General features: G+C 43.0%; 1 protein-coding gene across 6 annotated transcripts in view; it reads left to right on the top strand.

The window, feature by feature from the left end:
• The window catches only part of Ino80d (INO80 complex subunit D), a 76,197-nt gene that overhangs the window by 15,724 nt on the left and 36,529 nt on the right, over positions 1-23,944 (top strand). For 3 of the 6 annotated variants that reach the window (XM_041631989.1, XM_041631988.1, XM_041631990.1), the window contains exons 3-6: positions 5,125-5,215; positions 5,324-5,570; positions 14,162-14,892; positions 21,277-21,385. In XM_041631989.1, coding sequence (XP_041487923.1) covers positions 5,353-5,570; positions 14,162-14,892; positions 21,277-21,385 — 1,058 coding nt within the window. In that variant the 5' untranslated portion in view covers positions 5,125-5,215; positions 5,324-5,352. Of the gene's footprint in view, positions 1-5,124; positions 5,216-5,323; positions 5,571-5,650; positions 5,710-14,161; positions 14,893-21,276; positions 21,386-23,944 lie in introns of those variants that run through there. The other 3 variants (XM_041631991.1, XM_041631993.1, XM_041631992.1) reach the window with 3 other exon arrangements.

The raw sequence follows: 23,944 nt of genomic DNA, 5'->3' as shown, positions 1-23,944 counted from the left end.
TTAGGGCTGGAGAAATAGATGGTTCAGTGGTTGGAGCATGTGTTGCTCTTGCAGAGGACCCCCGGGTTCTGTTCCCAGCCCCCACATGGTGCTTCATAGTCACCTGTAATTCTAGTTCCATCACATCTGACGCTGCCTTCTGACCCTTGTGCTACTGGATTTAAAAGGGCTTCCAAAAGGTATGGGGTATGTGGCTCAGGCCTTTTCATTTTGTCCTTGTCTGTACGTGTGTGCGTGTAGATGTGCCTGCTCGTGTGCACATGCTCACGTGAGTGCATGCAGATGCATACTCAGGTGCATGTGTGACCACAGGAAGACCTGGGGTTTAGCTCCTTACCTTCTACCTAGTTTGAGACAAGGCCTCTTTAGTTTCCTTTCCCTCTGCTCGCCAGGCTAACTGAGTTGAATGCTCCCAGAGTTTCCTTCTCCACTCCCATCTCCTGATCAGTGCTGGGATTACAGATGTGTGGTGCTGCACCTGGCCCGCCCTTCACCCCCCCCCTCTCATTTTTTTGGTTTTTTGAGACAGGGTTGCTCTCTGTAACAGTCCTGGCTGTCCTGGAACTAGCTCTTGTAGACCAGGCTGGCCTCAAACTCACAGAGATCCACCTGACTTTGCCTCCTGAGTGCTGGAATTAAAGGTGTGTGCCACCACCACCCAGTATATCTGGCTTTTTAGGGGATTTAAACTCAGGTCTTCAGATTTGTGTAGGAGGTGCTTTATCCACTGAACCATCATGTTGGCCATGGAGATAACCGGAAATAAGTTTTTTTAAAAAACTAACTTATATGTAAGATACATAATACATACATATATATGTATTCACACATTGGATTTTTGAGGTTGGATTTCTGTGTGTAGCTCTGGCTATCTTGGAACTAGCTTTTTAGACAAGGTTAACCTCAAACTCACAGAGATCCACCTGCCTCTGCCTCCTGAGTGCTGGGATTAAAGGTGTGCATCACTGCTGCCCAGCTAAGATACTTTCTTTTAAAGATTTATTTATTTACTATATATACAGTGTTCTGTCTACATGTATGCCTGCACAATAGAAGAGGGCACCAGATCTCATTATAGAAGGTTGTGAACCACCATGTGGTTGCTGGAAATGGAACTCAGGACCTCTGGAAAAGCAGCCAGTGCTCTTACCCCTGAGCCATCTCTCCAGCCCAAGATATTTTTTAAAAATTAAAACAAAAATTACACTTATTGTGTGTGTGTTTGTGAGTGGAAACACATGTGCCACTGCGCAGATGTGGGTGCCAGAGCATGCCCAAGGACGCCTTGCAAGAGCTCATTCTCTGCCCACCGAGCCATCTCAGCCCAAGGGTAACTTAAAAAAACATCAACAGTAGATCTTCAGATAGACTTGAATTAATTCCATCAAAGATCCAGTGATGGACGAGTGGCACAGAATGTAAACATCAAAGATCGGTTTTCATATGTGTTCTGTCTTAGGTGCTCAGACCTTTAGGGCAGAGTCTTCTGTCTGCCAGGCTAGCCTGTAACAACTTCTGACCCTTCTGCCTCTGCCTTCTGAGTGCTGCTGTGCACCAGCAGCATATCTGACTTCTGCCAGCCCCTGAGACCGATTGATTGACTCCCCCCTCCCCCATTTGTTTTCTTTCACTCTGTTAGGGATTGACTCCGCAGCCTTTTTCCTGGGCAATCATTCCTGTTCTGCCTGGACTGCATCCTCATTTTAGGGGCAACTAAATATATTTTACTTCAATTCTTCATTTTGCCCTAATAAGGTGAAAAGAAAAAGCTCTTATTTTTGCTGTGTATTTGTGTGTGGTTATGTCTATTAGTGTGTACAGTTTTATTAACTATAATAATACTTTGGGCTTTTCTTTGTCTTTGTGAAGTCTGAGACCCTGACTCTGCAAAATAGGTCCACTTCATTGTTATAGACTGTATAGGACTTTTAATCTGCATTTGATCCTTCTGTGTGACGAATGTTCTTCTCCAGGATCATATAGCATCTCTTACTATCGCTGGCAGGAGAAAAGACAGTAACATGCCGTATAGTTAGCATCTGTGAATAACTTCTGTTTCTCCAGAGCTTACCATGTACTAGCAATGGTCCTAAGCTCAGTCCATGTGATCCTTGGGTCCTTAGAACCTAGTGATATTATAGCTACTGTTTTCCCTGATTCACAGATGTGTGGAAATGATTTGTTCAAGATAGCGTAGTACATGGTAGAGTTTGGACTTGAGCCTCGGACATCTGTGTAGTTCCTGTTCATTAGTGTGCCCCTCCCGCACTTTGTTCTCTCTTCTCTCTTCCCTCCAGCTTCTTTTCCTGTTTCTGGGGAGTTAACCCTGGACTTGCACATGGTGAACATTTGTTTGACCGTCACTGAACTGCTCTGGCAGCCTGGGAGCTTGTTTGTTTCTTTTTTCTTTTGAGGTAGGCTCTCATAACCTTGAACTACCGATTCTCCGTTTCCATCTCCAGAGTGCTGCGATTTTAGGCAAAGGCCTGGAGTTTGCAAGCCTATCTCACCATGCTTATTTTCATGTAGTGCTGGGGATTGAACCAGAGCTCAGCTAGCACGCTACCCCCGATGAGGTTGTTACATTGGGTCTTTGTGGGTGCTTGTGATTGACTGTTGAGCAGTGAAGTGCGTGGTGTAGATGTGGTTGGTGCTTGTGACTGACTGTTGACTGATTGTTGACTGACTGTTGAGCACTGAAGTGCGTGGTGTAGATGTGGTTGGTGCTTGTGACTGTTGACTGACTGTTGAGCACTGAAGTGCGTGGTATAGATGTGGTTGGTGCTTGTGACTGACTGTTGACTGATTGTTGACTGACTGTTGAGCACTGAAATGCGTGGTGTAGATGTGGTTGGTGCTTGTGATTGTTGACTGTGCACTGAAGTGCGTGGTGTAGATGTGGTTGTGCTTGTGATATTGACTGACTGTTGAGCACTGAAGTGCGTGGTGTAGATGTGGTTGGTGCTTGTGACTGTTGACTGACTGTTGAGCACTGAAGTGCATGGTGTAGATGTGGTTGACTAATGCTTGGCCTCAAGAAATTGAGGTTTGGATGGAACAGGTTTGGCAGACAGAATATTAGAAGGAAGTAGCGTTCCATTGTGTATGTGTGTGTTCATGTGTGAGTGCCATGGTGGGTGTGAAGATCAGGGAACCATTTTCAGGACCTGGTTTTCTCCTCCCACCATGTGGGTTCTTGGGACTGAACTCAAATTGTCAGATTTGGTCCACTGAGTCACCTTATCAGCCCCCAAATAACATCTTTTAAAAGCAAAATTTGTTCTATTTTAGGTACGTGTGTGTGTGTGTTAACTTTTTCTTTTGGGCATGTGTAGTGTGTGTATGTGCTAGGCTGATGTCAGGTGTCCTCCTCCGTTGATCTCCACCTTGTATATTGGGGCAGACTCTCAGTTGAGCTAGAGCTCACCTATACTGCTGGTCTCACTAGCCAGCTTGCCCAGAGATGCCCTGTCTGCCATCCAATTGTAGGTTGTCACACTCACCTTGTATCTGTCTGGCTTCTAGATATCTTCCTCATACTTGTGTAGCCAGTGCTCTACCACTGAGCCAACTCCCTAACCCGTTTCTCATGTAGTCTAAGCTGGTCTTGAACTCCCGTTCTTCTGGCCTCTACTCCACAAGAGCTGAGAGCTCACAGGTGAATACCATCATGCCTGACTTAGAAGTTTTATTCACTTTTATCATTGTGTATGTGATGTACGTGTGGGCATGCATGCTATAGCATGTATGTGGAGGTCGGTTCTCTCCCCCTACTTTTGGATTGACTTAGGGAACATGGGTAGCCAGGCTTGTGCAGCAGGTGCCTTTACCTCTCCCCCACACCCCAGATATCTTACTGCCTTCCCCCACCTTCCATCCTCCTTCTCTTTTATTTTTATTACATTTATTTCTTTATTTTGTGTTTGTTGCTTCTGTATACATACTTGCCATGGACAGGTGTGGAGATCAGAAGAGAACTTGCAGGAGTCAGTTCTTTCCCTTTCACTGTGTTGGTCTGGAGGACTGAACTCAGGGCATAGAACTCTATATAGAACAGGCTGATCTTGAACTCAAAGAAAACCACCTGCTTCACCTTTCCAAATGCTGGGGTTATAGGTGTGTTACAGCTCTGTTTTGTATTTCATAGAAACATTTTTTAACAAATTGCTAAACATTTTGTCAGTGTAGCAAAAAATGTAGTAAAGAACTATTTTTTTTAAAATATTTATTTATTTATTTATTTATTTATTTATTTATTATGTATACTATATTCTGTCTGTGTGTATGTATGCAGGCCAGAAGAGGACACCAGACCTCATTACAGATGGTTGTGAGCCACCATGTGGTTGCTGGGAATTGAACTCAGGACCTTTGGAAGAGCAGGCAGTGCTCTTAACCACTGAGCCACCTCTCCAGCCCCCGTAAAGAACTATTTTTGAAATTTTTCCTTTCTTTTATGTGTTTGGTATTTTGATTACATGGATGTCAGTGCACCACATGGGTGCCTTGTAGAGACCTGGGGCTGGAGTTAGAGATGGCTGTAAGCATCCTTTGGGTGCTGGGAATTGAACCCAGGTTTTCTGGCAAAACAGCTATTGCTCTTAACTGCTGAGGCATTTCTCCAGCTACCCCCTTCCCCCATCCCCTCACTTTTTTGGATTTTTGGGACAGGGTTTCTCTGTGTAACAGTTCTGCCTATCCTAGAACTCACACTCTAGACCAGACTGGCCTCGAACTCACAAAGAACTCTGCTTCCCAAGTGCTGGGATTAAAGGCGATGTGTTACCATCGCCCACCCTCTCCTCACTTATGTGGCCCAGACTTACTCAAATTTACTGTGTAGCTGAGGATGACCTGGAACTCCGGGTCCTTCTGCCACCTTCAAGTGCTGAAATTACAGGTATAGACAGACTCTGGCATTAGCTGGTGGAAGAGGCTCTAACTCGGAGCCACTTTGAGCTAGTCACAGAGTAAATATAATTTGGTTCCTGTTGGATCTCATACTTGGAATATTAAATTCTAGTCATTCCATCACTTTAGGAAGGGTGGCGGGCACATATTTAATGTTTTGGATGAGCTCACTTTGTTTATCTCTGTGTTAATGAGGCCTTTGATGTTTTGTAGACAATCTGCTTCCTTTTGATTGAGAGCATTCCAAACTGTGGTCCCCCTGGGCTCTCTTCATATTGCTGTGGTGCAGAAGATTTAAAATCAGGTATGGCTGAGAGGCCACAAGTCCCTCAGTGAAATTCTCTCCTTGAGTCGGCTTTACAGTCTCTGATTTGTTTATCATTTGGGTTTCTTTTTTGTGGTGGCCTTTTAGCTGATGTTCACAAGGAATAGAGTCACGTGATGTATGAAGGGAAACATATACACTTCTCTGAGGTTGACAATAAGCCCTTGTGCTCATATAGCCCCAAACTGTGCAAGCAGCGGCGACTCAACGGTTACGCTTTCTGTATCAGACACGTTCTGGAAGACAAGACCGCCCCCTTCAAGCAATGTGAATATGTGGCCAAGTATAACAGCCAGCGCTGTACCAACCCCATTCCCAAATCAGAGGATCGTAGGTAAGAACCACCTTGGAGCTGGGCGTGGGTCATTAACAGTCTTGGAATTTTGTCTCTCTGATACTGTTTCTTTTCAGTGTGTTAAATTTCAGTGTTGAGTCCTGGGACTGTCCAAGGAAACTTTGGAGTACTTCTGGGGGTAAGAAAGAACAATTTATTTTAAGCGGAGCAGTACATTTTAAGGGTCTTTTAAAGTATGTCTGGGTATTTTCTTCTTTTATTGATTTCATAGACTTCTAGACATTAAGAGTGTCTTTCTCCCCCCTTCCGAGAACTGCTGCTAACCCTTGAAGTGCTGCTCTGTTTGGTGGGTGGCCACTTGAGGAACTGCTGGCCTTTTTGCCCACTGGCTGCCACAGCGTAGGAACTGGCTAAGTGCTACCATCAGTATTGATTAGGGTTTTGGGGAAAAGTGCCTGCATGAAAGGTAATAAAAGATGTAATAGTTGGAAAGAACTTAAAATAATGAAACATTCATTAGATTTGCTCCATAACAGAATAGAAGTCATGACTGACAATGTTTTCTAATGTGGCCTTTTATGGTTAAAGAGTCCCATGTGCATTATATTTATGAAATTGAATTTTCACTTTTTAAAAAAATAACTTAATTATCCTCTTTATATTTTTCTAGCATTTTTGAATTTTAACAATTATTTTTTTAAAAGATATATTCATTTATGTATTATGTATACAGTATTCTGCCTGCATATATACCTGTACCCCAGAAGAGCGCACCAGATCTCATTACAGATGGTTGTGAGCCACCATGTGGTTACTGGGAATTGTACTCAGGACCTCTGGAAGAAGAGTCAGTGCTTTTAACCACTGAGCCATCTCTCCAGTCCCCAACAATTATTTTTAGAATCAGAAAAAAGCTAATCCTTATTATCTTAAATGTCACAAAATAATGCCACAGAGTGTCAGAGAACAAAACACTCTGGAGGCTCGGGGAAGCCATTTAGTCACTGGAGAATCTGGTCATGGATGCGGGGTGAGATGGGTCTCATTTTTAGCCTGACCCTGTCTACTGTGGCAGATGTCTCTCATAGGTGGTTGCTTACACTGAGAGTTAAGCACTGAGAACTTTAGCCCATTGCTCCACAGCTGCAGATGCTTGTAGCCCCGTCCTGCATGGGTGTGGGAAAACCGTTCTGTCACCAAAAGTCAGTCCCTCAGCCCCGGGAGGATACCGTTTCCTGTTCTTCAGACTCTTGCCAAGACACTGGTGTCCTTCTGGGTCCCTGTCTCGGGGAGATGCACCTCACAATTTGCCACATACAGTGTGTGGAACCTCTTGGCCCAGATACTGACCACACAGAGCTAAGCCTAGGGTTCAAGAGAGACTTTAAGAAGCATTGGTCAGTAGTTCTGCAGCCTGAGGGAGGAGTGATCAGTCCACCAGACTTCATGATGGGCTAGGCCTAAGCCAGCTCTGGTGATGGAGCAGGGACTAGGACAGCTGTGGTCTCTGTTGTCCTCACCTCACTCATCTAGACTGCTGGAGCAGGGTGTGTCAAGGACTGAGTCTGAGCAGGGCCTATTACACCTTCCATTAAGGGTCTTGGTTGGTTTGCTTTGCGTCTTAGCAAATGAACTATTTTCTATCTCGGTGGAGGACAGATTCCCAATTGTTTTCTTCTCCTTGCCCCTACTTATGCTATGGCAATGGAGAGGTCCCCAGAGTGGTAGGTAGCACTAGAATAGGAGGAAGGGATTTGGCTTCAGGATACCATTCCTGAGACCATTATTACAGAATGACGATGGGAATCTGGCTGAGGAGGCAATGCTGAAGTCACCCCAAAAGCAATGGTCCTTCTGGAAGCGGAGACCCATGTTAGGTCACATAGGCGGGACATAGGGACTGGCATCAGCTACAGTGGAAAGCATTTCATTTAGGGTCGGGCTGGCTGTCATGGTAAAAGTAAAAATGCTGCAGATTTCCAAGTGGCTGCAGTGGCAGAAACGCTGCAGGTCCCTAAGTGGCGCAGTGGGCAGCGGTCCCGAGAGCAGCCAGTCCCAGGCCCGAATGGCTGCAGCAGGCCATGAGTCCCAGGTAGGAAGCCGCGTGGTAGGTGAGAAACCTCAATGGGGCAGCTAGTCCCACCAGGAGAGACAGACAGATGGGCACGCCATGAGACCATGCTGCAGGTCTCCCGGGCAAGGAGCCACGTGGCGGGTGAGAGACAGAGACATGGATAGGCACACCATGCAGAGTGAGGTTGGATATTTACTTAGTGGGTTATGGAAGGGGAGAAGAGGAGAGAGGGGGAGAAAGAGAGAGATTTAATGGGTTATGGAAGGGAAGAAGAGGAGAGAGAGAGATTTAGTGGGCTATGGAAGGGGAGGAGAGGAGAGAGAGAGAGAGAGAGAGAGAGAGAGATTTAGTGAGTTATGAAAGGGGAGAAGAGGAGAGAGAGAGAAGCAGAGAGAAACAGAAGGGAGGGAAGGGAAGAAGTGGGACCAAAGCTGCCTCATAGAGAGGGAGCCAGAAAAAGAGAGAGACTCCTGCAAGCAGGAATGAAGATCTGCCTGCCTCAGCAGATGGTGGAGGGAGGGATTGTGTCCCGTCCCGTCCCCCCCCCCCCCCCCCCCCCGGGCTTGTCTCTTAAAGGGACAGGACAGATCATTACACTGGCTCCTTAGGAAAGCGCCACAGTTGAGGAAAGACAGGCCGGGAGGGGACAGATAACTGCAACTCCCAAAGCTGCACCCCTGTGCCCAGGGTTGGCCTTTGCTACTGCAAGAGCCTCTGGCTCTCTGGGACTCAGCTAGATGCCCTACCTCCCTCCCCCCCCCCCCCCCCCCCCTTGCTGACTGTATTTTCACTTTAAGGGGAGACTTTTGCCACTAGAATTTGAGAATTTATTAAGAACACTGTGCTATTTTTTTCCTCTACTTTACATTGTGCTTTTTGTTTGTTTAATTCTATTTTTTTCTAGACAGGGTTTTTTTATGTAACCCTGGCTGTTCTGGAACTCACTCTGTAGACCAGGCTGGCCTTGAACTCAGAGATCTGCCTGCCTTTGGCTCTCAAGTGCTGAGATTAAAGGTGTGCACCACCACCGCCTGGCTACATTGTCCTATTTTTAAGAAATGGGTTGTAATTGATTATCTTTTACAGTCTTAGGAAAAATACTTTCACTTATGTTCCTTCCTGCTTCTTTCCATTCTCCAGGTCACAGTGATCATTTTGGAACACGGTTTTAGATACTTTGTTAGGGTAGAAAATTTACATACACTCCCTCTGTGTTTATGTGTTGTCCTTGTTTAAAGTAAACAAATGTTAACCTGCATAAACTGGCCAAAAAAACCTGTACATTGCTTATGTCATAAGTTTTTTTTTTTTTTTTTTTTTTTTTGGTTTTGCGGGATAGGGTTTCTGTAGCTTTGGAGCCTGTTACAGAACTAGCATTTATGGAGCAGGCTGGCCTCGAACTCACAGTGATCTGCCTGCTGTCATGAGTATTTTTTATTTTCAGTGGGAGTCCACAAGAGTGAGCTCATAGAGAGGCGATTTGGGGTTCCCTTTTTGAATTTCAGATTACAGAGCCTAAAATTAAAAAACAGGTGCTTAGCGCAGCAAGGAAGAAAACACGGCCGGGCGGTGGTGGCGCACGCCTTTAATCCCAGCACTCGGGAGGCAGAGGCAGGCGGATCTCTGTGAGTTCGAGACCAGCCTGGTCTACAGAGCTAGTTCCAGGACAGGCTCCAAAACCACAGAGAAACCCTGTCTCAAAAAAATACCAAAAAAAAAGAAAACACTGAGCTCCTTAATGTGTGCGTGGTTCTCGGGGACTGAGGGCTGATCCCTCACCCTGAATCCAATACCAACCCTCTCTGGGTCACTCGGGCCACTGTAAATGCGTTGCTGTAGTGTTCAGTTTTGGTTATCATTCATGGCACCTCTCCTCCTTGGCTTCCTTTTCGAGATCAGAAGAGAGCCCTGCTTTTTTTTGTTTGTTTGTTTGTTTTTGTCTTTTGAGACAGGGTTTCTCTCGTGTAGTCCTGGCTGTCCTGGAACTCTCTCTAGACCAGGCTGTCCTCAAACATACAGAGATTCCCCCTGCCTCTGCCTTCTGAATGCTGGGATTAAAGGCGTGTGCCACCACCATCTGACTTGAGCTGCTTCTCTTAAAGAGGCAAAATTTTTCCTGACTGAACTAGAAGGTTTAGTTCTGCACAACATTTAAAGTAAATACGCAAACACAGATTTGACATTCTACCTGGGGAAATGGTTGATTGATGAGGTAGGCGTTTGTGAGCTGCTCAGCGTTGGTGTTTGGATCTGGACCCTGTCCCTCGTGACTGAGTGGTGAACACTCTTATCCGCTAGCCATCTCCTTCTTCCTGAATATAAAATCCTGCCTTACCATTGTGAACTGGAGTTACAGAACAGCTGAGAGCTGCCATGTGGGTGCTGGGAACTGAACCTGGGTCCTCTGGAAGAATCGCTAGTGCTCTTAATCACTGAGCCCTTTTTTATTTTGAGATAAAATTCTTGCTACATATCCCAGGCTGGCCTTGAACTTGTTGTCCTCCTCCCTTGGTATTCTGAGAAGCTGGACTTGTTAGTGTGTGACTACTGTGTTTCCCTCTTTGACTGTTAGGTTTTGATTCTGTGGTTCAAGTCCCCCAGACTGGGCTTGAACTACCTGTATTGAGGAAAGTGACTGAACTCCTGGTCCTTTTGCCTCTCTCTCCCTCACAAGTGCTTGGATTAAAGGCTGGTACACCAGTCCTGGTATTGTTCATTCTTCTTCTTAACTTCTTAGTTACTAGTTTTTCCTAACACTGCTTCCCTTACTGCCCAGTCTTAGGGCTCTGTTCAGCGTAGAATATATGTGGGGTCTGCCCAGTGTTGTGTGGAGATGTCACTTGCTTGCTTCAGTAACAGGTTCCTTCTTCAGATAGCTTTGGGGAACACTGACAGACTCCAGGAGGGTGTATCTCCCTCTTAGAGCTACATGCTGTTATCCATAATTCTTTGAGAATTTTTTCAGCAGAAGCAGGCAACAACAAAATTACTATGTCACTTTGGTTAAGCCATAATTTTCCAAATTGACTTAAGTGTGGGGTATATTTTGATGGCACACTTGTTAACGTGCTGTGGGAACATGAAGAATATGGATTAGAGAATATTCTGTTCCACAGACTCTTGACAGATTTTCAGGATGGTTAATTGGTATAACAGGTCTATGTTTTCTCATTATGTACAGGGCTGTATCATTCATGGTATCTAAGTTACAAAGGTAGTCTGCCCGTTGGGGAAGTCATCATGAGCTTTAATTTTATCTCAAACCCCAGCTTGGTCAGTTTCCCCTGAGGAAGTGGGCAGATTCAGTTTTGTAGATGTAGTGGAGTAATCTGAATCAAGGGCTTTATTTCAGTGCCTACTTCAGCTGGGCTGCAGGGGGCAATCTGTGTTCTCACATCTCTGCCTACTGAAATGCTCATTCCACTAACCATGCCATCCCTGCTCCCTTGTGTGTGTGTGTGTGTGTGTGTGTGGTGTGTCTCAGTGTGTGGTGTCAATGTGTATGTGTTTGTGAGTGTGTGGGTGTGTTTGGTGTATGAGTGTGAGTGTGCTGTGTGGGTGGGTGTGTTTGGTGTGTGACTCTGGGTGTGAGTACGTGTGACTCTGGGTGTGAGTGTGCTGTGTATGTGTGTGACTGGGTGTGTTTGTGTGTGAGTGTGTGCTGTGTGTGACTCAGTGTGTTTGGTGTGGGTGTGAGTGTGCTGTGTGTGTTTGATGTGTGTGTGTGTGTGTATGTTTGGTGGGCGTGAGTGTGGGTGGCACATATCAGGGTTATGTTACATGACCTTGGTAACTCAGGAACTTAAGTAGCTTTGGAATGTAATGTTTTTTTCCACAAGAGACTCTGAGGTGATCTTCAGACTTTGGATGAGCTCTTAGTGTGCTGTGAACACAGACGAGCACAGCTGTCCAGCTGCTCACCGTCTGCTGGCCTCTGCACTCGAGCAGACCACACTGTGCGTTATCAGAGTGACATGGACCCCAGTTGGAGACAGCTGGAGAAGAATGAGAGTTGCCTTTTCCATTTTATCTTTTGAGCTAGTGTCTTGCTGTGTGGCCCAAGCTAATTTTGAACTTATGGTCTCCTACCTAACTCTTCTAAGTGTTAGTATTACAGGCTGTGCTACCATATTTCTCGCTAGAACTTTGTTGTTTTGTTGATTTTTGAAGACAGGGTTTCTTTATGTAGCCCTGGCTGCCCTGGAACTCACTCTGTAGACCAGGCCTCAAATTCAGAGATTCACCCGCCTCTGCCTCTGGAGTGCTGGGATTAAGAACAAGGGTCTACAAACTAGCTTTGAACTCCTGATCCTCTTACACCTTCCAAGGGCTAGGATTAGAGGCCTGTGCTACCACACCTGGCCTGGCCATCTGATGTGTAGTATATTAGGATTTGGATTCTGTAGTGTGTGTGTTTATATATGTGTATATTAGGATTTGGATTCTGTAGTATGTGTGTTTATATATGTGTATATTAGGGTTTGGATTCTGTGGTATGTGTGTTTATATATGTGTATATTAGGGTTTGGATTCTGTGGTATGTGTGTTTATATATGTGTATATTAGGATTTGGATTCTGTAGTATGTGTGTTTATATATGTGTATATTAGGATTTGGATTCTGTGGTATGTGTGTTTATATATATTAGGGTTTGGATTCTGTAGTATGTGTGTTTATATATGTGTATATTAGGATTTGGATTCTGTAGTATGTGTGTTTATATATATTAGGATTTGGATTCTGTAGTATGTGTGTTTATATATGTGTATATTAGGATTTGGATTCTGTGGTATGTGTGTTTATATATGTGTATATTAGGATTTGGATTCTGTGGTATGTGTGTTTATATATGTGTATATTAGGGTTTGGATTCTGTGGTATGTGTATTTATATATATTAGGGTTTGGATTCTGTAGTATGTGTGTTTATATATATTAGGATTTGGATTCTGTGGTATGTGTATTTATATATATTAGGGTTTGGATTCTGTAGTATGTGTGTTTATATATATTAGGATTTGGATTCTGTAGTGTGTGTGTTTATATATGTGTATATTAGGATTTGGATTCTGTAGTATGTGTGTTTATATATATTAGGATTTGGATTCTGTAGTGTGTGTGTTTATATATGTGTATATTAGGATTTGGATTCTGTGGTATGTGTGTTTATATATATTAGGATTTGGATTCTGTAAAATGTGTGTTTATATATATTAGGGTTTGGATTCTGTGGTATGTGTGTTTATATATGTGTATATTAGGGTTTGGATTCTGTGGTATGTGTATTTATATATATTAGGGTTTGGATTCTGTAGTATGTGTGTTTATATATGTGTATATTAGGATTTGGATTCTGTGGTATGTGTGTTTATATATGTGTATATTAGGATTTGGATTCTGTGATATGTGTGTTTATATATGTGTATATTAGGATTTGGATTCTGTGGTATGTGTGTTTATATATGTGTATATTAGGGTTTGGATTCTGTGGTATGTGTATTTATATATATTAGGGTTTGGATTCTGTAGTATGTGTGTTTATATATATTAGGATTTGGATTCTGTGGTATGTGTATTTATATATATTAGGGTTTGGATTCTGTAGTATGTGTGTTTATATATATTAGGATTTGGATTCTGTAGTGTGTGTGTTTATATATGTGTATATTAGGATTTGGATTCTGTAGTATGTGTGTTTATATATATTAGGATTTGGATTCTGTAGTGTGTGTGTTTATATATGTGTATATTAGGATTTGGATTCTGTGGTATGTGTGTTTATATATATTAGGATTTGGATTCTGTAAAATGTGTGTTTATATATATTAGGGTTTGGATTCTGTGGTATGTGTGTTTATATATGTGTATATTAGGGTTTGGATTCTGTGGTATGTGTATTTATATATATTAGGGTTTGGATTCTGTAGTATGTGTGTTTATATATGTGTATATTAGGATTTGGATTCTGTGGTATGTGTGTTTATATATGTGTATATTAGGATTTGGATTCTGTGGTATGTGTATTTATATATATTAGGGTTTGGATTCTGTAGTATGTGTGTTTATATATATTAGGATTTGGATTCTGTAGTGTGTGTGTGTTTATATATGTGTATATTAGGATTTGGATTCTGTAGTATGTGTGTTTATATATATTAGGATTTGGATTCTGTAGTGTGTGTGTTTATATATGTGTATATTAGGATTTGGATTCTGTGGTATGTGTGTTTATATATATTAGGATTTGGATTCTGTAATATGTGTGTTTATATATATTAGGGTTTGGATTCTGTGGTATGTGTGTTTATATATGTGTATATTAGGGTTTGGATTCTGTGGTATGTGTATTTATATATATTAGGATTTGGATTCTGTAGTGTGTGTGTTTATGTGTATATTAGGATTTGGATTCTGTGGTATGTGTGTTTATATATATTAGGATTTGGATTCTGTAGTATGTGTGTTTATATATGTGTATATTAGGGTTTGGATTCTGTGGTATGTGTGTTTATATACGTATATGAAGAGCATTCTCTCACGTATGTCCACTGTTGCAGGTACTGCAACAGCCACTTGCAGGTACTTGGCTTTATCCCGAAAAAAGAGAGGAAGAAAAAGAATGATCCGGTAGATGAGGTGAAGGTCAGGCACCAGATGGATGCCATGGCGTTTAGCCTGACAGTGCCTACGCTGGCCTTGAAGATGCCCAATGGACTGGATAGCATGTCCCTCTCTCCACCTGGGTCAAGAGTCCCTCTCCACTACCTGGAAACTGAGTTCGAAGATCCCTTTGCTTTCAATGAGGAAGACGATGACCTAAAGAAAGGGGTGACCGTGAGAAAGAAGTTGCAGAGCAAGTTGGCTCAGAACCGGCAGCGCCAGAGGGAGACAGAGATTTTGAAAGTTCGGCAAGAGCACTTTAGCACCCCTCCTGCACCTCCACAGCAGCACGCCCACTTGTCACCTCTCTCCACTTCTGTAAAGCCTCCAGCGCCATCGCAGGGTTCAGTCTGCAAGTCACCTCAACCTCAGAACACCAGCCTACCAATGCAGGGAGTGGCCCCCACCACACACTCTATAGCACAAACAAGGCAGGCCTCTAACAAGAGGCCTCTGCCCCTCCTTCCATCCAGTCGGGCTCCCATCTCAGATGTCCCCAGGACTGACCGAATCCTCATGAAAGCCACCGCCTTCTCTCCACACTTGTCCTGTATAAGCCGACTGCAGAGACTGGTGAAACTGTGCACCCAAAAGCATCAGCTGGACGCAGACCTGTTCCCTCACCTAGGTGGGTCGGCCTCTCTTTTACTATATCTATTCTGTATGACATCTGTCTGTCACGTTGGGTATCTCAGCAGACCACACACATAAAGCATGCTTCTGCATGGGAGATTCCTGGTGGATAGACACAGGGCTGAACTGACCGTTTAGAATTTCTGTCATAACTTTTGAAAATTAAACTCTTGAAATTCTAAAAATGATTTTTTGACAATTACATATGAACATATAATGTATTCTCACTATATTTAATCCCCCATTGCTTTTTGTGTCTCCCTCTTCCAGTGAACCCATTTCTTCTTAGCCTAGTTCCTTTTCTACTCTGCTAAGTTTATTAGCTTTGCTTTCGTGAGCATGGAGATAATCATGGCCTTCATTAATATTTATAGCCATATATAAAAAATGGTTGTGTTTGGTTGTATCCTCTGTGTATCAGTATCTGTGCGTTCATTGAAGTTGTTGGCATCTTAGGAGAGCCTTGCTGTGTTGCATAGACTGGCCAGTTCTTAGCTCAAAGGATGTTTCTGTCTCAGCCTCGGGAGACTTTACTACAGTCTGTGAACCAGACACTGTATCACTGTCTCCTGTGGGTAACGTCATTATCTCTGCTCAGAGTTCTTTCCTTTAGACTTTGTGAATGAGCCAGGCACAGTGCCACGTGACTGTTATCTCAGCACTTGGGAGGCAGAGCAGGAAGATGGTGTCTACTTAGCGAGTTCCAGGACAGTCAGGGTTTTGTAGTGAACCCAATCCCCCAAAACAATCATTGAAGAAATGGTATTAGTGCTCATGGTAGCTCATGTTTATGCTTGAAAAATAAGAGAGGATAAGACTTATTATTCTACTCTTTGTGTGTTGTCTGTGTGCACTTGTGTGTTGTCTGTGTGCACTTGTGTGTTGTCTGTGTGCACGTGTGTGTTGTCTGTGTGCACGTGTGTGTTGTCTGTGTGCACGTGTGTGTTGTGAGCACAAGCGCGTGTGGAGGAATCTGGGGATTGAATTCATGGTGAACTGCTTCATAGATGCTTTTACCATTGAGCAAGAGAAAAGTTATTTATTTATTTATTTATTTTACTTGTTTTTCAAAACAGGGTTTCTCTGTGTAGCCTTGGCTGTTCTAGAACTCTCTAGACTAGGTTGGTCTTGAACTCACGGAGATCTGCCTGCGTCTCTTTCCTGAGTGCTGGGGTTAAAGGTGTGCTCCACTATCTTTCCCTGAGAATACATATTTTTAAAGATACATTTTAATTGCCTGTAGGTATGCCTGTCTGTATGTGGAGGTACCCACAGAGTGCAGGGACCCACAGAGTTCAAAATTGAATGTTGGATTCCCTGGCTGCTGGGAACTGAATCAAGTCTTCTGCAAGATCAGTATGTTTTATTAACTGCCGAGCCGTCTCTCCAGCCCCTAGAACATAGTTTTGAATGTGTTAGGAGCTAAAATCCTACCTATAGGAAGAATTATTTGCTTGATATGGTAGCAGTAGAAATGCCAGTAAAGAATATGAATAGCAGGAGGAATAGAAGTGCAGTCTGGGAAGTGATGACGAGCGCCTTTAATTCCCGCACTGGAGAGCAGAGGCAGAGGCGTACTGATCTCTAAGAGTTCAAGGCCAACCTGGTCTACAGAGGGAGTTCCAGGACAACCAGGGCTACCTAGAGAAACCCAATCTTGAAAAAGCAGAAAAGAAATATGAGTGGTCAGTGGAAGCCTCAATTCCCATAGCAGGCTGGGAAATAAAACAGTGAATTGCCAGACTGGAAAAATCCCCTTGGTGAACACGTGATATTTGTACATTGTTGGTGAACAGGGTGACTCAGCTAATTACAAAGTAAGTAGTTTAGGGCTTCTGACTCCTCGCTGTAGGTCCAGCACTTTGGAGATCGAGGCAAGAAAATTAGCTTGAGTTTAAAGCCTATCTTGACTTTAGAGTGAGTCCCTGTTTCAAAAATCAGTAAGAGATGATGCAGCTGTTAAGAACACTTGCCTCTCTTCCGTAGCACCTGAGTTTGGGGGACTCCAGTTCCAAAGATTCTAGTCCCCTCGTCTGCACTCCAAGGGTACCCACAGATATGTGGCATGCTCTTATATACTCTTCTTTTTGAGACAGGGTTTCTCTGTAGCTTTGCAGCCTGTCCTGGAACTTGCATTGTAGACCAGGCAAGAGATCCACCTGTCTCTGCCACCTGAGTGCTGGAATTAAAGGTTTGCACCACCACCACCACCACCACCCAGTTCTTATATACTCTTAAAAAATAATCTTAAAAAGTAAAACTGTATGGAGAGAACTTGTGTTCAATTCCCAGTACCCACATTGTGGCTTTCAGCCTCCTGAACCTCTAGTTCCAGATGATCTGGTGCTTTTCCCTGCCCTCCATGGGCACCAAGCATGTACATAGTGCACAGACATACAAGCAGGCAAACACTCATACACATAAAATAGTAAAATAAACCCCCAAGCTACACATATACAAATACATATATAATATATAGTATTTTATATACATAGTTATTAAGTTCACTTTTGGGATTCTATCCTAGCTGTGAATATCGAAATGTATGATAAATGTGCAGTGTTTATTGTATAATTGCTTACAGAATTAGCCGTTTGACGCTAACCTGAGTGTGTCATGTGCATACATGTTTCATACACTGTGGCACAGCTGTTGTGAAGAGTGAGTCTCACTGGGCTGTGTTTAACGTGACTTACTGGTGGGAAAAAGTCAAGAAGGATTATGTTCTCTTTTGTAAGAACTAGGTAGACAGAGGAAGTATGCAGAAGCATCAGTATATCCATTGCTCATGTATGTGCATAGATATTTGCCTGTATGGGTGAAATACAGATCCCAGGCTGTTGACATTGCCTACCCATGGAGAATGGATTGGGATGGGAGGTGTTATTGTAAATGAGAGTGGTGGGCTTTCTTCTAGACCTCTTAACTTTTTTACCTGGTATTAAATTATCTGAATAAAACTTCTGGATTATAGTAAGTAAAATAATAAGATATCCCCAAATCTATTAAATATCCATTTGTAAATGACCTTGGTAAATTCTATAAAGTAGGTTAAATTGAGTTCCTTTTATACATACTTATTCAGAACCTCTTTAAAAAATCTTGCATAATGTATTTTCAAGTTAATATTTTTTCATATAGCATAATTTGTCATGGCTGAATTTAAATTATTTCCAGTTTGTATTACTTTAAACTATTGTAGATTAGCAGCAAAGTAATTAGTATCACATCTTTAATTTTTCCTTAAACTATATAATGAAAACTAGAGTTGCGAGAATGGTGTGGATGGGAGGGGCCAGAGCCTGTGGTGTGGTGCGTGTGTGAGGTCAGAGGGCAGCTCTGTGCTGGTTCTCTCCAGCCTTCATCTGGGTTCCAGAGAGGGCATGGGCCCGGCTTGTGCCGTGAGGATCTTTAGCCTCTGAGTCGTCCCGCTGGCCCTTTTCCTTTTTCTGTGTGTAGTAAGTGTGTGTGTGTGTGTGTGTGTGTACACGTACATGCAAGATCATATGTGCACATGTGAGTGTGGAAGCCAGAGGACGTCTTCCTCCATGTTCTCTGCTCTGACATTCATTCACACGCATCAGTGAAAGGCATTGAAAGAAAGAGAATAATGACGCCGAGGGTTGTGGATGTAGCTCTGGTAGGTGCTCATAGGAACCACGGGACACTTGGTTTGATCCCCAGAACTGCACAAACCTGGTGGAGGATAGATGCCTGAGACAGGAGGATCAGAAGTTTAAGGTCATCTTTTTACCTTAATGGGCAGCCTAGGCTACAGGAGACTTTATTTCAAAAGTAAGAAAGTCTAAACTAAAACTAACCTCAATGAAACCAAAGCTGGTGATCCAGGCTGCAGCTAAACAGTCATCAGTATCTTTGCTCACACAGCAGAGGAGCTTCACGGGTATTTCATGCTTAGTCACACAGTATGCTAGATAGTGCTTGGGCTGAGATGTAATAAAGTAGATAATTTTTAACAGGTAAGAGCACTTGTACGTAAAACTCCCTATACTCTGCCATTTCTTTGCCTTTCCAATGCCAAGAGGTGCCTTGTGAAGAACCTGGTGACGATTTGGGTTTGGTGCCGCCGCCTGGTGAAGAAGCGGCGGTCTTCTGCCCTTGCACCGCCGTGTTGTCTGCATCACACAGGTGTGAGCGCATGCAGTGTCTCAGTCATGCTGGAAAGTGGTGCTGACATTCGGACTCCTGAGACTTTACAGACGATATTTAATAAGATAGTTGAATGTTTGTCTGCATGGTTAATGAACCAGTATTTATTTTGTATTTATTTCTTTACCTTTTCATCCATTTTTTTAATTGACACTTTTACTGATGACTAGAACTGTTTACACAGTTATTTTTTTTTTGGTGGGGGGGGGGAGTTTCAAGACAGGGTTTCTCTGTGGTTTTGGAGCCTGTCCTGGAACTAGCTCTTGTAGACCAGGTTGGTCTCGAACTCACAGAGATCCACCTGCCTCTGCCTCCCGAGTGCTGGGATTAAAGGCGTGCGCCACTACCTCCCAGCCACAGTTATTTTTGTAAAGCCTCCCGTCTCCTTACTGTTACCTGTTTTCAAATATCTGTAAGACTGATTTTTTGGATGCCTTTATTGTGTGTGTGTGTGTGCGTGCGTGCGTGCGCACGCGCGTATGTATAAAAGTTGTGGAGCACACGCTGAGGTCAGACAGTATGTTCTTTCCGAGGATTGGATTCTGGTCCTTAGTCTTGACTGCAAGGATCCTGGTGAGCTGCCAGTTCCTGATTTTTTTGTTTGTTTGTAGACTGTTTTGACCTTGAATTAAGAGTGTCCTTAGGCTGTCAAGGGCCCTGTGAATGACTTCACTACTGTGCCTGCCTGACTCATTTTTCTTCACTTTTTGAATAAAGTTTACCAAAGATAATCTAATATTTTTGTTGGTGTTTTTGTTTGCTTGCTTATTTTTGTTGTTGTTTTGGGAAAGGGTTTCTCCGTAACTGCCGTAGCTGTCCCAGAACTCTCCTAACAGATCCGTGTGTCTCTGCCTGGGATTAAAGGTGCATGCCACCGCCAACTGGCTTCCTTTTTTGTGTTTTTAAAGTTCAGTGGCTTAGAGACCTAAGACTCAGGAGGAGATTGTGATGCGCTCTGGCCACTGGCCATGTCTGCACTGGGATCACATTTATGGGCCCCTGGGCTGGTTCTGTCAGTTAGCTGTTAGAACAGGAGATATGAGGCCAAGATCAAGATTTGCTTTGCTGACGGTTAGTTTTACAGTGGAGAAACACACCTGTCTTCATGTTGCCCAGGGCCACTTTCGCTGCGTGACTCCATTGGCACTTTTTCTTGCCTGAACATATAAATTACTTTTCTCACTACTCTTCTTTTTCTTGAGTTAGAGTCTTTGATCATGTAGCCCTGGCTGACTTGGAAGTGAACATGAGATGAGGCTGACCTCATACCCACAGAGATACACACCTGCCTCTGCTTCTGCTTTTCCCTTCCAGATGCTGAGGTGAAGGGCATGAGCCGCCATGTCTGGCTTTCCTTGCCCTGTTTACTGTTCTTTTTTTTGAGAGCTGAGGATGACACTGAACTTCTGGCCTGCCTTTCCTCCATCTTTCAAGGGCTGGGATCACAGGCATGTGCTGCCATACTTGGCTTTAGGTTGTGTTGGGGATTGAACCCAGTACTTGGTGCGTTCTTGTCAGGTGCTGTCCCAGTTAGCTGCACTGCCACCTTTGACCTTGATGGCCTTTTCTCGTTTAAAATATTGTTTTAATGTATGACTCTTTTTTAATTTAATGTATGACATTTTGATATTTGAATAATTTTACCTTTTATGTACTGGGAACTCAGTTTCTTTGCTTGTGCTGTTTCCAGATGATTAACAAAGCACATTATGAAGTTTATTCTTGGAGGCCAGCACAGCCGTACTGTTAAAATGACATGTTTTTAAAGCCGGGTGTGTTTTGTCGTACATCTTTGTAAGAATAAGAATAGAAGGGAATTCATTTGGAGGGCTTTATGTATTTTAGATATTTGTTTTGTTTTTTTGTTTTTCAAGACAGGGTTTCTCTGTGTAGCCGTAGTTGTCCTGGAACTTGCTTTGTAGACCAAGCTGACCTCGAATTCACAGAGATCCACCTGCTTCTGCTTCCCAAGTGCTGGCATTAAAGGCATGTGCCACCACTGCTGGACTTTAGGCAGTGTTTTTGTCAGGGTTTTACTATTTTTCAGTCTCAGTGTTTACTCTTGATGGTGGTCGTGTGTAGCACTACCCTCCTGTGGAGGTGCTGCCCTGCCATGTGGGTCTCAGGTTTATTTTAGATATTTGTCAGACTCGTTGCCTTGCTGTTGATGAGCCTTCTCAGCCCTCTCCGTTCCCACTGTCTGCTGCAGGCTTGGACTGGTCTGAGGAGAGCGGAGAAGAGCCGGAGGACTCCGACCAGGCCTCACCTTACCAGGTCGCATGGTCCATCCGAGAAACACTCAGATACGAAAGACACACGTAAGTTTTCCTTTGTTTTCTTTTGTGGGTGTGTAGCAGTTTGCCTTTCTTCCTGGCTGTGCCAGTGTCTTTAATTTTACTATGCTATAATTAGGTATAGTCAGGCAAAATTAAAGTTAGTTCATTTTGGGAAGAAATGATTATATTGTTTGAACAAAGTTAATTTTGAGGTTTTCTTGCTAAATTCGTTTCCCTGTCTTTCCCATTCACTGATGAGTACAGTTTAATAGAATAGAATTGAAAGGGATCTTAGAGAGTATCTGGTGCAATTCCATCTTATAAAAGTGGACCACATACCCAGAGGCTAAAGAACTTGATCACTGAGGGCCACCTAGAGTCTCACTGTGCTTCTTAGCTGGTAGTTAGAAATAGTGTTTGTTTGTTTTGAGACAGGGTCTCTAACCTTGGCTGACCTGGAGCTCTCAGTGGCCCAGGTTGCCTTGAACTTGACTTCCTGTTTCTGCCTCCTGAGCACAGGCCCTGCAAAGTACTGCTTTTGTATCTCACTCTCTTCTGCAGGATTGACCATGTGTGATGCTTTTCTTGTGCTAAGTGCTTCTGGAGGTGACTCTTTGGTTCAGCTCACCTCGTAAAAAACTGGCTCAGTGTTTTTATAGTCCTCTTTAGTGTTTTCCCAGTGTGTTTTATAAAGGTATTTGTCAAGGGTCTGTGGATAATGAATGTTCGTTTTCTTTGTAATAATATTACAAAAATTTAGTGACTACTTTAGCAATATAAAGAGTTAGTGCATTGTGAGCAAATCATGTGACATCTTTGTTGGCAGGGCCAGAAGATATTGCTCATGACCTGAGCTAATAATTTAGTTAAAAATTTGGGATTTAGTCGGGTGGTGGTGGCGCATGCCTTTAATCCCAACACTTGGGAGTCAGGGGTGCATGAATCTCTGTGAGTTGGCCAGCCTGGGCTACAAGAGCTAGTTCCAGGACAGGCTCCAAAGCTACAGAGAAACCCTGTCTCGAAAAACAAAAAACAAAACAAAACAAAAATTTGGGATTTACATAAATACCCAACAAAATAGAGGCCACCTCATTTGACATCAGACACTGATCCTGTAGGTGAATTTTTCTGTCCCTCTTGTTAGCTCCCAAATCCTGATATGGAGACTTATTAACTATGAAAGCTCTGCCAATAGCTTAGGGTTATTTTTAACTAGCCCTTATAACTTAACCCATTTCCGTTAATTTATGCGATTAAAACTTAACCTATTTCCATTAATTACATGCTGCCATGTGGCTCATGGCTTGTTACCCCATCTGCACATCCTGTTTCCTCTGTATCTGTCTCCACCCTATTCCCCTGCATCTTCTCTGCTTCCAGAATCCTGACTATTAGCTGTTCAGCTTTTCATGAAACCAATCCTAGTGACAAATCTAATGTGCAGAAAGATTGTTCTACAACATTTCCTCCTTTTTGTCTAAATAGAAAGGAAAGGTTTTTTTAACTCTAACATAATGAAACTATAAATACTAAGAACAATTATCAGGTAAGAACTATATTTATGGTATCCAGTCTATTTGTATTTGGCATATTTGAAGAAAATATTTCATTATTTATTCTATCTTGATGAGTCAAGCTCTGTACCTAATTTACCTTCTATCATAACTAAGGAAATCTATAATTAAGACTGTCTAGTCTTCAACTCTATCAAAGACCCCAGAAGGATATGATGTTACCTTAGTAAAGAGGAAGTGCCCTGCAAACAACTTCCAAAACTGAAAGAAATGACAGAGACATCTGGCTGCCTGTTCAGTCACCCCAGGGTTCCTCTGCAATATTGGGGTATCCATTTTAGGCCTAGAGGCCTAGAATATCTGACAGACTATTTTGAGAAGCAGGAATTTTGAAGAACTGTCCTACCTTGTCTTGGCAAACTTCGGTAGTCACCTTTTGCATCCTGTTTGTTCAATTTGCACAGCATACTGTCAACATTTGAGGCAAGGGCAGTTTCTTGCCCAATAGCTGACTTTGTCACACACACACACAAAAGCAAATTCCATATGGAGGGTCTTCAGTGCCCATTATCCTTTTTGAAGTAAATTGGTGCTGCTAGGAGCATATGTGTCTCATTGTCATGAAAAACTTTGTTATTAAAACATTTTAAGATTCATTTATTATATATAATATATATTTTATATAATATATATCGTGTTTCACCTGCATGCCAGAAGAGAGCACCGGATCTCATTACAGATGGTTGTGAGCCACCATGTGGTTGTTGGTAACTGATCTCAGAACCTCTGGAAGAGCAGCCAGTGCTCTTAACCTGAGCCATCTCTCCAGCCCGATAAATCCATTTTAAATGTCACATTCTGGAGGTCTTTGAAGTGTTTGAAGATGACATGTCTATCTAAAATGTATCTCTACATGACCTTGAAAACATACCTTACACGATTATGTTTGATAGTTATAACTATTTTATTTATTTATTAAAGATTTCTGTCTCTTCCCCTTCACCGCCTCCCATTTCCCTCCCCCTCCCCCAATCAAGTCCCCCTCCCTCATCAGCCCAAAGAGCAATCAGGGTTCCCTGCCCTGTGG

This window comes from Microtus oregoni, unplaced genomic scaffold (genome assembly GCF_018167655.1).
Source record: "Microtus oregoni isolate MIOR12 unplaced genomic scaffold, Mior012 000038F_ref0000394, whole genome shotgun sequence".
Lineage (NCBI taxonomy): Eukaryota > Metazoa > Chordata > Mammalia > Rodentia > Cricetidae > Microtus > Microtus oregoni.
Note: the sequence above shows the minus strand (reverse complement) of the source record. Positions and strands in the feature narration are given on the sequence as shown.